General features: G+C 60.1%; 1 protein-coding gene across 3 annotated transcripts in view; it reads right to left on the reverse strand.

Annotated features, from left to right (window-relative positions):
• Positions 1-293: 293 nt before the first annotated feature.
• COL18A1 (collagen type XVIII alpha 1 chain) overlaps positions 294-15,620 on the reverse strand; it is an 84,981-nt gene continuing 69,654 nt past the window's right edge. For all 3 annotated transcript variants that reach the window (XM_080656449.1, XM_080656448.1, XM_080656447.1), the window contains 25 exons: positions 15,574-15,600; positions 14,641-14,676; positions 14,078-14,149; positions 13,698-13,733; positions 13,378-13,470; positions 12,838-12,867; positions 12,729-12,755; positions 12,398-12,460; positions 11,975-12,049; positions 10,970-10,996; positions 10,716-10,769; positions 10,260-10,334; positions 8,770-8,847; positions 8,130-8,172; positions 7,820-7,882; positions 6,645-6,688; positions 6,252-6,374; positions 5,413-5,566; positions 5,257-5,330; positions 4,552-4,680; positions 4,058-4,090; positions 2,569-2,814; positions 1,866-2,063; positions 1,424-1,539; positions 294-712 (listed from right to left, as the gene is read on the reverse strand). In XM_080656449.1, the coding sequence (XP_080512575.1) occupies positions 502-712; positions 1,424-1,539; positions 1,866-2,063; positions 2,569-2,814; positions 4,058-4,090; positions 4,552-4,680; positions 5,257-5,330; positions 5,413-5,566; positions 6,252-6,374; positions 6,645-6,688; positions 7,820-7,882; positions 8,130-8,172; positions 8,770-8,847; positions 10,260-10,334; positions 10,716-10,769; positions 10,970-10,996; positions 11,975-12,049; positions 12,398-12,460; positions 12,729-12,755; positions 12,838-12,867; positions 13,378-13,470; positions 13,698-13,733; positions 14,078-14,149; positions 14,641-14,676; positions 15,574-15,600 (2,127 nt within the window). In that variant the 3' untranslated portion in view covers positions 294-501. The remainder of the gene's footprint in view (positions 713-1,423; positions 1,540-1,865; positions 2,064-2,568; positions 2,815-4,057; positions 4,091-4,551; positions 4,681-5,256; positions 5,331-5,412; positions 5,567-6,251; positions 6,375-6,644; positions 6,689-7,819; positions 7,883-8,129; positions 8,173-8,769; positions 8,848-10,259; positions 10,335-10,715; positions 10,770-10,969; positions 10,997-11,974; positions 12,050-12,397; positions 12,461-12,728; positions 12,756-12,837; positions 12,868-13,377; positions 13,471-13,697; positions 13,734-14,077; positions 14,150-14,640; positions 14,677-15,573; positions 15,601-15,620) is intronic.

The following is a 15,620-nucleotide window of genomic DNA, read 5'->3' on the forward strand; positions in this document are numbered from 1 at the left end:
GGAGGGGAGGGGAGGGGAGGGGAGGGGAGGGGAGGGGAGGGGAGGGGAGGGGAGGGGAGGGGAGGGGAGGGGAGGGGAGGAGAGGAGAGGAGAGGAGAGGAGAGGAGAGGAGAGGAGAGGAGAGGAGAGAAAGGGGGGGGGGAAGAGAGAGAAAAAACAGGGCTGGGTGCGCCCCCTGGTGTCTAATCTGAGGACAGTAATCTGAGGACAACGCCCTGCATGACCAGGCCAGGCCAGCTGGGGCTTGGAAGCGGGCAGGGCAGGAGAAAGAGTTGGCACCAAGCTTTCTGTTTTAAACTTTTTAAAAAATACACTCTTTGGCTTTCTTTTATTTCTGGAGGATTACATGAATGTGAACCACACAGGAATGTGTCCCAGCCAGGTCCCGTCTGGAGTGCTGGCTGCCGCTCCCTGCCCGTCACTGGGGGCCTCTCCACTTGCCCTGCCGCTTGGCCTCCTCTCTGGCCGTCGATCCATACGTCACGTGAGCTGGCAGAAGCCCTACTTGGAGGAGGTCATGAAGCTGTTCTCAATGCAGAGGACGATGAAGGTGTTGTGGCAGCTCACGGCTTTCTGTTCCAACAGTCTGCCCGTCAGCAACGAGGAGGCCTGGCCCGTGGCTGTTGCGGCCTCAGTCCGCCACGTCTCACAGTAGCTCTCGGTCAGCCGGCGCCCGCTGGGGTCTGAGCCATGCCACACACTCTTCTGTGGCCTGCAGGACACAGGCCGTCAGTCTCCCTGGGGCCCTCTCCTCCTGGGACAGAGGCCACCCTCAGGCAGAAAAGGGCGGAGGCTGCAGCTAGATGTGGAGGTGGTAGCAGGGACTCGGGCCATCCCTAGCCACCAGGGACAGTGCACCCTGTGACCCTGATGACTGGTCCCTTGGGGCTGGGTGCTTCTCCATGAGGGCGGGGCACCTACTTGTCTGACACATGAGCCACCTTGGAAGAGCATGCACTGGGGGAACAGGCACCCTCATACCATGCCAGCAGAGGGACAAGGGGTGTGAGGGCAACCTGACAGCTTCCACCAGTGTTTGAAGTACACACATCCTCCAATAGGAAATTCCATTTGGGGGAATTTACAGGAGCAATCACTTTCTGTGATGTCTGCGTGACAGACAGTGAGAGCTGGGTGATCCTGGCAGCCCCTGGGGCACCCACCATTGGCCAGTCTCCCGGACAGCAGTGTGGGGGAGGCCTGCCCAGGGAGCAGGCTGGTGAATGTGTTTGTACAACACATGAAGAATGCTTTGTATCATTAATGCTCTTCTGGATCTTGTGAGTTTTAAACAGTGAGCATGCATTAGGTAGAGGGTCAAGCGAGACAGGGAGGTGCAGCGTCAGGGGCCTGCACTAGGGCCAGTAAGATCCAGAGCTCCCTCCTCCCCCCACAACTACTGCACTCACGCGGGGGCACCTACCAGGCGGGGTGCTGCAGCACGTCTCTGCCGTCAAAGGAGAAGATGCGGGCCCCCGGCTTCAGCTGGCCCTGGGAGCCCGAGAACAAGGCCTCCCAGTTGGGAAACAGCTCCTCGTCCTACGGAGGGAAGTGGGGCAGTTTACCCATCTCTGGTCACCCCCCAACAGAGGACCATTGGCTGGGCGCCTTAGCAGACCAGGTACCTCCCCCAGCCTGGACCCCGGGTCTGGGACGAATCCACCACCCGTGGTCCTGAAACATTAGGAGCATCCGGCAAGCACACAGTGGTGGTGAAGAGCCATGAAATAAAGCCATGTGAAGGGCACTGTGGTGCAGGGGCCCTGCTGGGTTCTCAGGGGTGTGACCAGCCCAGGGCCCTCCCCCTGACTCCCAGGTCCCTCATCCCAGCTCTGGGAGCCCCCCACACTGGGCAGTGCACCCACCCTGAGGTTGACAATGGGCACGGTGGCACGGTCGGCACGACGCACAATGCTGTAGAGGTCCTGTAGGCGCGACGACAGGAAGGCACGGAAGGTGCCTGCCAGCCCCGCCGCACGCGCCTGCTGGAAGCACTGGAGGTCGGCGCCACGGATGCCACGCAGGCCGCCAGGCTGTGGCCCGTTGAGTGCGACCAGGTGCAGCTGCAGGAGAGTAGCAGTCAGCTGCAGTCAGCCGCCGGTGACGTCAGGTACAGTTCTGGGCGCCCCCTCCCCGCCTGCCCTCCCTCCGCCCCGGCCCTGCATGGACAGTAGGGTTGAGTCTCAGCATAGACAGGGCTTGGCAGAGCTGAGTGCACCCACTGAGGCCCTGAAGAACCAGCCTGGGGCCCTTCAGCCCAGGGCAGCAGAGGTGCGGGGGCCCAGAAAGCAACGCCCAGCCTGGGAGTGGGGGGTGGTCAGCTTGAAGCAGCCACCTCTTCCATCTACCTCCTAAGCAAGTCCCTGTCCTCAGGCCTCGCCAGCCACCTCTGTGAAAAAGGCTCTGCGGGGCCCCTGTCCCCAGGGGCGTCATAGGCACCAGCCCAGCCTCTCTGGGACCTAAGCAGAGACTGGCTTCAGAGGCAGGTGCCAGAGGGCAGTCCCAGGCCCCGAGAACCCTCCCTGGGAGCTCAGGGGCTGGTGGGCATGTGCCCCCAGGGTCACTCACCACCGGTTGGAAGTCCTGGTGGGTATGGGCAGGAGCGCCAGTGGGGTGGGCTGGCCGTGAGTGCACGTAGGAGCTGTGATGCGGCACTCCAGGGTAGGGCTGGGGGTCCAGCAGGCGTGGGGGCCTGACCAGGATGTCATCTGCCCGCCAGGGTCGTGAGGTGGAGGGGGGCAGTTCCCACCGGGGGTGCGGGTTTCCCTCATGCAGCTGCACGAGGGGGGGCGGCAAGGCGGCCACTTCGTTGTCCTGCAGATCAAGGGGTGGACAGTATGTGGGACGGGGGGCTCCAACACCTGTCAGCGCCACAGGGAGGCCCCCTGGTGCCCCTCAGGCTCTGCTCTCCTGCCTGGGCCTAGGTTCCTGGCTACCTGTCCCAGAGCACCCCTGTTCCTCTTCACCCCAGCTTGTGCTCTTGGTGGGGGAGCCCGGCCATCCTTTTTATGCCTAAATCAAGTGGATGTCCTCTGCTCACACACTCCTGGCTCCTGCACACCCCAGCCACCTCCTTGCTGTGGCCTGGGGGGTGCCTCAGGCGACCACGTCCCCTGACCTTGAGGCCACCTCCTCGCTGTAGCTCAGATGCCCGGTTATGACACGGCGGGCCCCTGCTCTCAGTTCCTCAAGCCTTTGCTCCATTCCCACCGCAGAGACAAGGTGACCTCCACCTTCAAATCCCAACTCCTGCGCCCCCACCCACTTCCCAATTATTTATTCCCACAGCACCGAAAGCCTTAGGACACACCCTACAATGTATTACTGTTACCTATATGCCTATTATTAGGTACTTAGTCCCCGTGGATAGTTTATATTTATAGTTCATGTAATTAACATATACTATGTAGTATTTACATAAAAGATTTGTATTTGTATAACTATACTTCATATCATGCTTCAAATATTGGCAAACCTATTCTCTTTACTGCCCGTCTCCCCCATGTGATGTCAGCTGCAGGCGGCAGTGGCTTTACCCCTTTCCTGCCCAGCTGTACCTCATGCCTAGAACAGGCCCAGCGTATGGGAGGGACCCAGGACTATGTGCTGAATGAATGAATGAGAGAATCGACTCCCATTCATTCACTGGGCTGGGCCATATGAGAAGTCATGCTTTTTCAAAGGAGCCTACAGCTGTGAGACGTAAACTCAAGTACTCGCTTCAGCCCATTCATCCCCCATCTCCATCTCCCCTGTTCCCCCTCCGTCCACCCTCCATCCACCCTCGGTCTGTCCGTGTGCCCTGCACTCTGGAGGAAGGACGGCAAGACTCAAAGGAGCAGTGGATTCTGGCCCCAGGAGCCTGGGAAAGACGATGGGCACCCATCTCCCCAGCAGGGGAGGCCCCAGGATGCTAAAGCACTACTAGTAAGTGTTGTTCCAGAAATGTGAGGCAGTGTGCAGACCACCACTGCATGCCCCATGCGCCCTGGCCATCCACCAGGCTCAAAGGTTTGCACCCCAAAACTGACAGCTGGGAAAGAACAGGGCTCCTTACCGTCCCACGCGGGAGTGGCGTCCGGGCCTCCAGCTGGAAGAAAACACGGGGGTTACTTCAATGACCTGATTCACCAGCACCCACAGTGGGCAACCCTCCCGAATGCACGTGCCCAGCCCGGGCCCTGCCTCCCCATGGAAGCCAGCACGGCTGCATCCGGGGCCTGCCCGGTGCCTGGCACACCACACATTTTCAAAAGGGTGAGGGCTACTTCTCTGTAAGCCTAGAACTCCTCAAGAAATTCTACTAATTAAAAAAAAAGTAGCATGAGGAGCGCTGGCTGTCACTTGTCCCTGCAGGGTGTCGCCCTAACAGGATGGTCCTGACCGTGGCGGAGGGGGCTTGCTGTGGGTGTGGCAGTGGCCTGGATCCCTGTGCCCCTGCCCATAGGCCTGGGGCCTTCCTCCTCCATGCAGCGCTCCCCACCTTCTCCCATGTCCGACCCCCACGAGTGAGGACAGGAGGTGCAGGAAAAGGCCATCCAGAGAACTCACCAGGACCTTCCGGAACCCATTTCGGACGCGGACGTACAGCTCCTCCCTGTCAGCCACGAAGATGAGCCAGCCCTCGGGCACCTCGGGCACCTTGTCCAGCATGGTCTGGTACGTGGGCCAGATCCTCACCTGTTGGAGGCCCGGCCCAATGGGGCCCCACTGCACTCAGGGGCGGCACTGGGCTCACCAGGGGTGGGGGGTGGTGAGGGGGGGTGGGGACAGGAACGGCAGATGATCCCGACAGGTGTGGTGTTCAGGGGACCGCATTTGGATATTTCCAGGTGATAGGGTGGGGACATGGACACCCCGGACAGAGGACAGTCCTTAAGACTTAACTGGGCACCATCTTGTCAGGCTAGCCCTAGGGACTCCCCATGAAGGCGGGGTGGGTGAGGCTGCCCTCGGAAGGAGGAGAGGGCACTCCGCATGGTCTCTCGGGTACCCACGAGTCCATGAGTCCCTAGGCCTCTGCGCATGGTCCTGCCCACCAGGACCTCCGCCATGGCTGTCCCCTTCCCCCTGCCCATCTCAGTCATGGCCCCCAGGCACCCCACTTCCGCTTCAGAAACCACATTTTGGGGCAAAGCAGGGTCCCTATGGGGTCTACCCAGGACTCATCAAGCAGCCCCACCCACAGGCCTCCAAAGGGAAGGGTGGTTGGGCAGGCAACCAGGCAATGAGGGGCGGGGGCAGGGGAATGCTTACCCCTGAGGAGGTGCCCAGGGTTCCAGGGGGGCCTGGGGGCCCAGGTGGGCCTGGAGGGCCAGGAACGCTGATAGCTACAAGAGAGAAGCCAGAGTGGGAACACGCCAGCCCCAGCAGTACGAGGCTGGAGCCCAGATCACTCCCCACCCAACTTACTCTGCCTGTAGGGGCCAGGAAAGGAAGGCGGCCCTGGGGGCCCTGGAGGGCCAGGAGGTCCCGGAGGCCCCTGGCGCCCTTCATAGCCAATGCCAGGGGGTCCCTGAGGTCCAGGTGGGCCGGGCTGGCCCCTGATGCTCTCTCCTTTAGGACCCTAGGACAGACAACAAGACATGTGCTGATGTCAGCTAGGGCCCTAGGCCAAGGGCACTGAAGTCTGAGGGGCCGGGAGGCATCGCCAAGAACCTCTGCAGGAAGCACGGCCTCTGAGCCATGGCCCCTCCCTGCCCATGCCCCAAGGCCTGGGAGGATACCCCACCCCTACCCCGCGTCCCTGTTGCTGGGGTTTGACCCCAGCTCGTACACCAGAGCAGCCCCTGAACACAGGTGTGGCCCCCAAGGGCCCCTAATCTTCCACCCCCCAGGCAGAGGCTGGGCCCACTGTTCCCTGGAATCGTTTAGGGCAAAGGGTCTCCTTGAGGGGACTTGGTGGGGTCCCAACTAGGAGGAACAGCGCCTGCAGAAGATCAGGCAGGAGAGCTGGGTGGGGGCTCCACCCTATCCCCCACCTCCCTGCTGGAGACACTCCCAGTCAGTGTGCCCACCCTGTTGGGGGCCAGTGACTGTGCACCCACTTGGCCTGCCACATGCCCCCCATAGGGCAGAACCAGGATGAAAGTGTTCGGGGCCATTTGTAGGGCGTAGCCTGTGGGCCTCATCGGGTGTTCATGGCCAGACTGGCCCTGTGCTCGGCTCCTGGCCCCAGGGGCCTCTGGGAACACGCACAGGCCTGGGTCTGTGTGCGGGCACCTACAGGGTGGCCTGAAGCCCAGACTTACCGGAATGCCGGGGTAGCCTGGCGGGCCGGGGGGTCCAGGCATACTAGAGCCGAAGAATCCGCCACCCCCGGGCTCACCCCTTTCTCCTTTCTGCCCGGTGTCCCCTCGGTCACCCTTCTCCCCCTGTGGACGGAAATGCTTGTTTCAGACAGGCCAGCTCTCGTTGCTGGTGTGGGGAGGGGTGGTGCTGACCCCCACCAGCCTGGAGGGGGCAGGGTGAGGCAGCTGGGAGCATCTGGAGCCCAGGCCTGGCAGGCCTTCCATTGCACCCCAGGGAGTCCCCACAAAACCAAGCCAGGGATGGCCAGTGCCCCATGTGGGATGGGCAGAGGGGAGTGCTGGGTGGGCCAGTGGACGGAGGAGGGCTCAGCGCAGGGGTGAGGGGTCACCCACCTTCAGTTCAGCTTCTAGCTGGAGGAAGTCGAATGGGAACTGCCCTATAGGAAGGTTTCAAATGGGGCCTCAGTGAGACACTGTACAGCCTCTTTCATTTATACACCCGCCCCCAACCCCGCCCAGACACACGCACCCATCTCCATCTTCTTTCATCTCTTTCTATAAAAGTTCTGTATTTCTGCAGAGATTCTTGGCCTATTTTCTTCCAACCTATTGCCAGTTTTGTGGGGTTTTTTTTTGGAGGGGGGGGGGATGTGTTTATTAGTGGTGCCTTTTTATCCATTTCAGTTTTATTGCTGTAACTGACACACAGCACTGTTGGGAGTGTAAGGCGTACAGCAGGATGACTTGACTTACATATACTGCGAAGTGATCAGTAAGTTTACTAACATCCATCATCTCATACGGGTACAAAAAGGAAAAAGTTTGGGAAGTTTGTACCTTTTGACCCTCTTTGTCCAATTCTCCCTCCCCGCACCTCCCAATGACCAATCTGATATCTTTCTAAATGGTAACTTTTTAAAATTTCCATTTTGTTTATGACTGGTCATGGATTTTGTAAATTGCCCTCGTGACCTTGATTAACTTCCTTATTGATTCTAACAGTTTATCTGCGATTCCTTTTGGGTTGCTGATCAAAAACGTGATGTCTATGAAAATGGCAGGTGTATTTCTTCCCTTCCAAAAATGTGCTCCATGTATTCCCTCCCTGCCTCTCCCCTGGCCAGGCCCTGCACCCACAGCAAGGACCACAGACATCCCACCTGGACCCCGACTCTGGAGTCGCACAACCCCACTGAGGGTGGTGGGTGTCAGTTCCCATGGACACTCAGCCAGCTGCAGGGTAGCCCCTTCCCCAGCACAATGCTGCACCTCTCTGCTCCTCCCCTCAGCATCCCCATTGGGGGGCTAGGTCTTCTCTGGGAGACACACCCTGGGTCCAGCCCTGCTTTTCAGCAGGTGGGTGATAGGGCATGCTGCCTGGCCACTGTCTTTGCCGCCCTGGGCCCTGTGGTGGCGATGGGGCCAACCAGGTGTCCTTGAGCCCAGCCCATGCCCTCCAGGTCCTGTGAGGGCCCCCCTGAGCCCAGAAGGGGCTTCCTTCCTCCTGGAGGGCAGGACAAGCCACCCCAAGAGCAGCCCCTCAGCCCGGGGCCGCCCAGCACTCTCACCTGGTGGTCCGGGCGGGCCGACTTCTCCTTTGTCCCCCTTTGGTCCAGAAGGCCCCTGGTGCCCTGGAGGGACGGAGACCCCAGTGCCCATTATTGGATGTGTGAGAGGAACATGCCCTCTGGAGCCCAATCTAAATTGTGGGCAGCAAGTGGGCGGTCACTGTGTCCACTCCCACCCAAGGTTAGGTCCCCAGGGAACTCATGTGGCCTCAGGGCCGGGTGAGCAGGGGGTGCCAAGTCCTGGAGCATCCAGCACCCCAGTAAAGGGCCGCCCGCCCCCAGCTCTTCCAGGGCCACCAGGAGCCCTCACCTGGCAAACCGGGAGGTCCCGCAGGGCCAGACTCCACAAAGGCCTGCAAAGAGTAGGCCAAAGGTAGCTGTTGAGGGCGACACTGGGAACTGAGGTCACCACCCACCCAGGGGTCTCTGAGCCCAGAAGCCCCAGCATCCTTTTTGAGGGCACAGAGGCACCCTCCACCCCCACCCTGAGACTGGGGAGCAGGGAGGGGGAGGAGAGGACACGGGGTTTGGAATCAGGAGACCTGGTCATGACAGGTGGAGCCCCTCATGAGTGCACTTCACGTCTCTGAGCCTCGTGAAATGCCATGTCCACCTTCCCAGGGACAATGGGTCTTGGGGCTCAGGTACCCAGATCCAGAGAGCTCCCCGCCCCCACCCCCGCCGCCCCCACTTGTCCCCCGCCCCCGCCTGTACTTTCATGGGGGCTTATCTTCTAATTGACTGTGGCCCCCGAGGCAGGCAGCCTGGTGCCCACCACAGGGCTCCCTCCCAGAAGGACCCCATCTCCCCTACTCAGAGGGGAGGAAGCCTCCAGGGGCTTGGGCTACCCCTCCCTGGGGTGCATGGGGGTTGGTGGTGGGAAGGTGGCAGCAACCGAGGACTCTGTGTAAGGACTGGGAGGGGTGAGCGAGAGGTGCCAGGCGACTTACATTGCTGTCGTAGACAGGGGTCCCGGGAAGGCCTGGCGGCCCGGGAGGCCCTGGAGGCCCTGGGAGGCCAGGTGGGCCCTGTGAGGGAACAGAAAGCTCGGGTCAGTCACGTCCACAGCCAGGTCAGACACTGGCCGGGGCGGCAGATGTGGGCAGCAGCATTTCTGAAAGTCACAGTGGTCCTCCCTTAGCCACTGTCCAAGTGTGGCCGGGGAAGGAGAGACAGAAGCAGAACCAGAGGTGGGACGCCCCTGACCAGGGGGCATGTGCGCAGCCACTTCATAGCTGCCTTTAAAACTCAACAGCTGTCTGGCCAGCGTGGCTCAGTGGTTGAACATCGACCTATGAACCAGGAGGTCATGGTTTGATTCCAGGTCAGGGCACATGTCCGGGTTGCGGGCTTGATCCCCAGTGCGGGATGTGCAGGAGGCAGCCGATCAATGATTCTCCCTCATCACTGATGTTTCTATCTCTCTCCCTCTACCTTCCTCTCTCTGAAATGAATAATAAAAAAATGTATATATAAAAAATAAAATAAAACTCAACAGCATGAAAAGAATTCAAGAGCCTCTCTTCCTTATTCACAAATGTGACCTATTGTTCCATCACTGCATCAGAACCCTGAAAAGTGTTGACTTCTAGTCTTAATTTTTCACAGCGGCCCAGTCTTAGTCATCAAGAGGGAAGGAAGTTCCCAGGAAGAACCAGCAACAAATAAAAAACTGGAAGAGCGACTGCCTGGAACATGACTCAGGACCACCGTCCCGTCCGGCTGAGCTGTGGGAGCTCGGGTCAGGGACCAGGGAGGGGTGGGAGGGGCCCCAGGCTGAGATTTTTTGGGGTGGGGCTGGGCTTCCCAGAGAGAATGCACGAGTGTGGCAGGAGGGGCACTGGGTGCCCAGTGTGTCAGAAGCAAGCCCCAACTCTCAGGACAAAATGGCTACATGTCCTACCCTGCCAACCTTGCTAAAATAAAACCCTTGGCTCAAAAGATGGCAGAGTTACTGCAAGTAATAACGTGGTGTTGAGTGAAGACAAGCCTGGAGCTCAGAACCGACGCTAACATGGATGCCCTTCTAAGAAAGGATGTCTGTTCCCGCTGTGCTAGAGCTGTGTGTGTGCGTGCACGTATGTGCATGTGAGTCAGGACAAGCACAGCGTGGTCACACCACAGGGACCCTCAGAAGCAGCCTCCTGAAGACGAGCCTGAAACCCGAGGCTGTTCCCCCAGGCCCGTGGTCGGCAAACTGCGGCTCGCGAGCCACATGCGGCTCTTTGGCCCCTTGAGTGTGGCTCTTCCACAAAATACCATGGCCTGGGCGAGTCTATTTTGGAGAACTGGCATTAGAAGAAGTTTAAGTTTAAAAAATGTGGCTCTCAAAAGAAATTTCAATCTTTGTACTGTTGATATTTGGCTCTGTTGACTAATGAGTTTGCTGACCACTGCCCCAGGCCATTCTGGGTGCTGTCTGCCCTTGCAGGACACTCACCCGTGCACCAAATCCGATGCTGGTGTCTCCTGGCTCCCCTTTCTCTCCTTTGAATCCATTCATTCCAGGACGACCCTGGGGAGAGTGTAGGGAACTGCTGGGTGCTGGCCAAGACTTCAGCCTCAGCTACCATCTCAGTCCCCACCAGGACAGACCCAGCCCACCTCCAGCCTCACACCACTCCAGCCCTCAGGCCCCAGGGGGCTGGGCCTAGACGCTCCTGTCCCCACCCCCGCCTCCTGAGGGGTGTCAGCCCTTCCTGGGTCTGAGCTGTCCATGAGCAGGGCCTCCTCACCCATGTCCCAAAGAGAGCCATGTCAGGCAGGGGCCACCTTAGGTGGAAGGCAGTGGGAAGGATGGCAATCCACTCCCCTCAGAGCCCACTGCCCCCCAGGGCCTGGGCCACACTCTACCTGTTCCCCCCACCACCTACACAACAAGACCCTCGATCCTTACTGGTCGCCCAGGGAAGCCAATCTCTCCTTTGTGCCCAGGCCGTCCATACGGACCCTGCAGAGAGGAGGAGCCACGTTTCAGGTGAGCAGAGGTAGAACCCGCTGTGGTCTCCCACCAACACCTGTCCTGTGCTTTGAACGTGAAGCTGGGATGTAAGCTCTGGTCACTCATGCTTTTCAGTAGCCAGGCGAGGACAGGTGCTTTTCAGAGCACAGCACACGCATGTGCATGTCGGGGAAGTAGGGCCTACTCACCGGAGGTCCTCGGAAGCCGGGCTCCCCCTGAACAGAAACCAGAAGCACTGTTAGGTGACCGCACAGGTCATTCCCCCCAGACAACCCCAAGGGGTCCCCGTGCCCTTCTGGATTCCCCTTCTGGATTCATCCCTCCGGGCAGCACTGAAGCACTGATCACCGAGGAGGGAAGGAAACAACAGCAGAGAGAAGGTGCTGGAGTGGTGTCCTGTCCCAGGGGGTGAATGGGGCGCACCCTGAGAGGCCTGCAGCTTGAGAGGCTGCCCTGCAGTGTCCTGGTTAGAGTCACCCTGGTCCTGACCTCAGGTACAATGGCAGGTGGGACTGGCAGAGTATTCTCTGGGCCTGGGACCCAAGGTCCCATGGCCATCCCCAACAATTCTGAGGGCTTCCAGGCCCCTGCAGGCCTGCACCTACAGCCACCCGATCGGGGCCCAGTTACTCCCAGGACCCACCCAAGGGCCCGTCTGGAGAGTCATCTGTTGGGGGCAGGGGACACAGGGCACGGGCCCCTCAAAAAGCCCACGCCTGACCCCAGCCAGGCCCTGCTCCCTCCTGAGGAAGGAGGGCCAGGACCCCAGCAGCAGTCCCGAGGCTGAGGGGCAGCAGACACAGCAGGATGGGCAGCTCCCATGGGCAAAGCTGGGGACTCCATCCCCTGCAGGTGAGGCCAGGCCAGGGCGTGAACCTAGAGCCGTGGCTGGGAGTGCCTCCAGGCCCCATGCAGGGCTGGCTCAGCCAACGGAGGCAGGGTGTGACCAGGGCCAGCTGGGCTGCAGTGCATCTGAGCTTGCAGAACCCTCCCAATGTGGTTGTGAAAGAGGAACAGACAGGGAAGGGCAAGGGGGCCCAGGCTATGGAAGGTTCCAGAACCCATGCATGGACAGGAGTTGGCCCCTCTCAGGAAGCCACCCCTTCCTCCCCCCCGCCATGCTGGCTCCCTGGTCCCTGGAAATCCTGCTCCCCAGCTGGTACAGGAGAGAAAAGCAAGGCCCGGTGGCTCACCTTGGCTCCTTTCTGGGCAGGGGGCAGCACTCTGCCGTCCGGACTGAAGACCATGCCAGGCTCACCCTTCTCACCCTAGAACCCGAGCAGCGCAGTCAGGGAGGTCAGCTCCAGGGAGAGGGCCCTCCAACCACCGCAGCAGAGCCCCAACTCTGGGGTCCACACAAACACCCACAACGGGTGCATGTAAGCAGGCCTGCCCTCTGGGGCTCTGTGGTTGGGAGTCTTGGTGGGTCCCCCATGGGTCACACTGAAGTGACTAAGAGAAGAACCCAGGTCAGAATCTGTCCCAGACTTCAGGTAGGCTGTGGGAGCGTCCAGGTCCCCCGCCTTCCCAGACAGTGATCACCTGGGTGGACCAGGACTGCCCCTCAGGGTTCACAGAGGGGGCCGTCCCTGAGCAGATGACATCCAACTCCTCACCTTGGGTCCCGGGGGGCCCTGCTGGCCTCTGAAGCCCATGTCTCCCTTCGGCCCAGCTGGTCCCTGCAGGGAGACAGGCGGGAATGAAAGGCGGCTCGAGCGACCAGTCCCCGTGCCGGCCACTCACGCGCTCTCCCAGCATGGCTGCCCAGGAGGCACCTGCCTCGTGGTCCTGACCAGTTACAGGCCCGAGACCCCATGCTAGATCCCGGGGGCGCCTAAGGGGTCAGAAGGTTCCTCAGCCTAGCGGGCGCCCAGCCTGCATTGGGGTTCCTCACAACATGGAAACCCTGCTCCCTGCCAGGGCGGGGGTAGGGCTGAGGCTACTTACGGGGAGGCCTGCGTACCCCGGCTGGCCCTGTGGGATAAAGCAACAGTGTCACCGGGGCGCCGACTGGCGCCATGCAGCCAGACCGCGTTCCAGGAAGGGCAGCACGTACCTTGACTCCATGGGTCACGGACACTGCTCTCTGTCACCAAGGCGGCAGAAACACAAAACCATGAAAAGAAAACCACGTTTACAATTAAAATCCCGCTCTCATCACGGTCACAAGACAAACAGAACAACTCTAGAAATCAAACATGGGACAAAGGTTTGCTTTCAACCATCCTGGCTTGTGCCTCTAGATCCCTCAGAGGAGAAGTAAAGCCGCCTCCTGGACTGGAGAACCATCCAGTCCTCTGGGACCAGTGCCCCCGCCTCCCCAGCAGTGCAATGGGGGCTGGAGGGGGCAACTCAGCCTCCGGAGGGGGTGCAACTCAGCCAATCGAGATGCTGGAAGGCCTGGCTTCGATAACGAGAAACCCCGCAGAACCAAGACTGGAAGCCCCGATGCCCTTGGGGGTCATCCTACGGGGGGAGGGCTGGTGGCTCTGACCCATGTCCTACTTTGGAATCAGAGCGTGGCCCTGGCAGTTGGGGGTCAACCCTGCACTGGGGGTCCAGGCAGAGCATGTGCCCACCCATGCAGTGTCCTTACGTCCTGCTCCTCCGACACGTAGACGACGGGCCCCGGGAGTCCGGGGGGCCCGGGGGGCCCTGGCTGCCCCACTCCGTCCTTCCCTGGGTCACCCTGGAAGAAGAAGCCTGTGTCCAGTGCTTGGGTTGCTTGTAGGGGTAGAATTGTTACAGGGGCTCTGGCTGGGACCCCAGAGCTGACAGGGTGTGAGGAGAGCCCTCAGATTTGTGGTCTTCACCCCAAGTCTCTAAGAATAGGTGGGGCAGAGGGCAGCCTCCCACATGCACCCACCACCCGACCTGTGCACTTAAGCCCGCCCCCCCCCCCCCACCACCACTCACTTTCTCTCCCTGGGTTCCTTTTTCTCCTTTTGGTCCCTGCAGAGACAGGAAGGAAATGTTTCATCATAAACAGACCCCAAGCCACCCTCCCCCACCCCAGGACACCCCGGATGGCTGTGTCCCCGCTTTGAATGAGGTATGGAGAGTTCTTTCACTGACAACTGGCCGGTGGGTAGGGGAGGGAGCAGGGTGGTAGACGAGCCAGGCAACCACAGGAAACTCCCTCAGGCAGCCTGGACTCCCGACTCATCCCAGGGAGTGAGTCTGCAGGCCCTTGGCATACAGAGAACTAAGTTGGGGGACCGCCTGAGAGACACACTGGAGTGCCAGCTCTCACTTTCGGGGTATCACCCCCCTGGCAGCCCTGGGTGGTCACCTACCTGGGCTCCAGCTACGCCCTCTTTGCCGGGAAGGCCAGGAAACCCAGGGGGTCCGTTTGCACCGACTTCTCCCTGCAAAGGACACGAGGAGCAGAGCATGCGTCAGACACAGCCCAGTGAGCCGGTGTGGGGGAGGTGACAGGCTGGGGCGCAGTCTCCTGGAAACACTTAGGGGTCAGGAGGGCAGGAGGGGGCTGGGGCCAGGGGTTGGAGGAGGGTCAGAGGACACGTGTGGTTCCCATGATTTCTGCGGCAGAGACAGAAAGCAACAGGCAAGTCTAGAGGAGAGGGGGTGAGGTGGAGGTGAGCGCCCTTGGGACAAATAGGACTTAAATTCTGAGGAATGAAGTCAGGGCCGAGACGGCACGGGATGAACCAGGGGAGAGTGGGAGAATGATATGATGCTGGGCCAGGCCTGGAGGGGAGCCTTTTTCTGAGGCTGCGAGGGGACTGGGCCGATGAGGCCAAAGGAGCCGATGGGCGCAGGCCAAGGACCCTTTCCTGCCCCCAGACCAGGGCTAATAGAGATTGCCAATTTCCAGGACCCGAGGGAAGGTTCTTACCTTGGTCCCTGGTGGGCCAGCTATTCCAGGATCCCCCTAAAGTGGATGAAGAGGTTCTGTGAGTGCAGTGTTGGGTGAGCCCAACCCCGTGGCGACATCCACCCTCCCCCGGAGAAAGGTAAGAAAGGGTTAGTTATTCAGGTAGCTTCTCACACTGCTCCCCTCCCCCAGCTCAGAGCTGAGTGTCCAAGGGACACTGAGCACCGTGTGCAGGGACTTTGCAGCCGGCACGGCTGAGGGTTGGCCACATGCTAAAGGCACACGGCTGGGGCTGTTCTGGAGGCCAGGCCATCATGTCGTTCTATGAGATGGCTTCATTTTTTACAACTTAATCCAATAGGTACGTACTTCTAAAAACTCAACTTTTGAAATGTCCCAAAGTTTTGCAAATCAAAGCAAAACGTTCTGGAAGTAAGAGGTGGAATAACAGGGGCTGATCCCACAGTGGGCCCCGCACGCCCTAGAGGCCTTCGGGGAGCAGGAGCACAGAGCAGCCCAAGGGGCAACCCCTCCCAGGGCTCCTCTAGCCCTCATCACCCATGGGGAGGGGGGGCAACCGCCTCAGAGGGGCAGGTGTCCTTCAGGGATAGGTTGGAGAGCAGAGAGAAAACAGGAGAAAAGACGAGGTGGGGGAAGGCCCAAGAGAAGCCCCGAGGGTCTCCGGGGCACCATCTGCTGTCCTGGAGGCTGTAGGGGTTCCCCCTGAAGCCCTTTTTCTCCCCAGATCAGCACACACTTCAGATGTGTGAGGCCAGGGATCTCAGGTCACGCGGCTTTAGAAAGATGGACCAGGCCCCCCAACACGCAGGCTCTGGGTTGGAGTGAGTGACCATTGTTCCCACATTTCCCATGATGACCCGGGGCGAGAAGTGGTAACTAACTCCTGGCGGGGCGGAGTGCGGCGGGAGCATCGCTCCCTAATCTCGTGCTTACCTTGGCTCCAGGCTTGCCGGGCGCTCCCTGTGGGGGCAGAGAGGGAA

This window comes from Plecotus auritus, assembly GCF_963455305.1.
Source record: "Plecotus auritus genome assembly, chromosome: 2".
Classification (NCBI taxonomy): Eukaryota; Metazoa; Chordata; class Mammalia; order Chiroptera; family Vespertilionidae; genus Plecotus; species Plecotus auritus.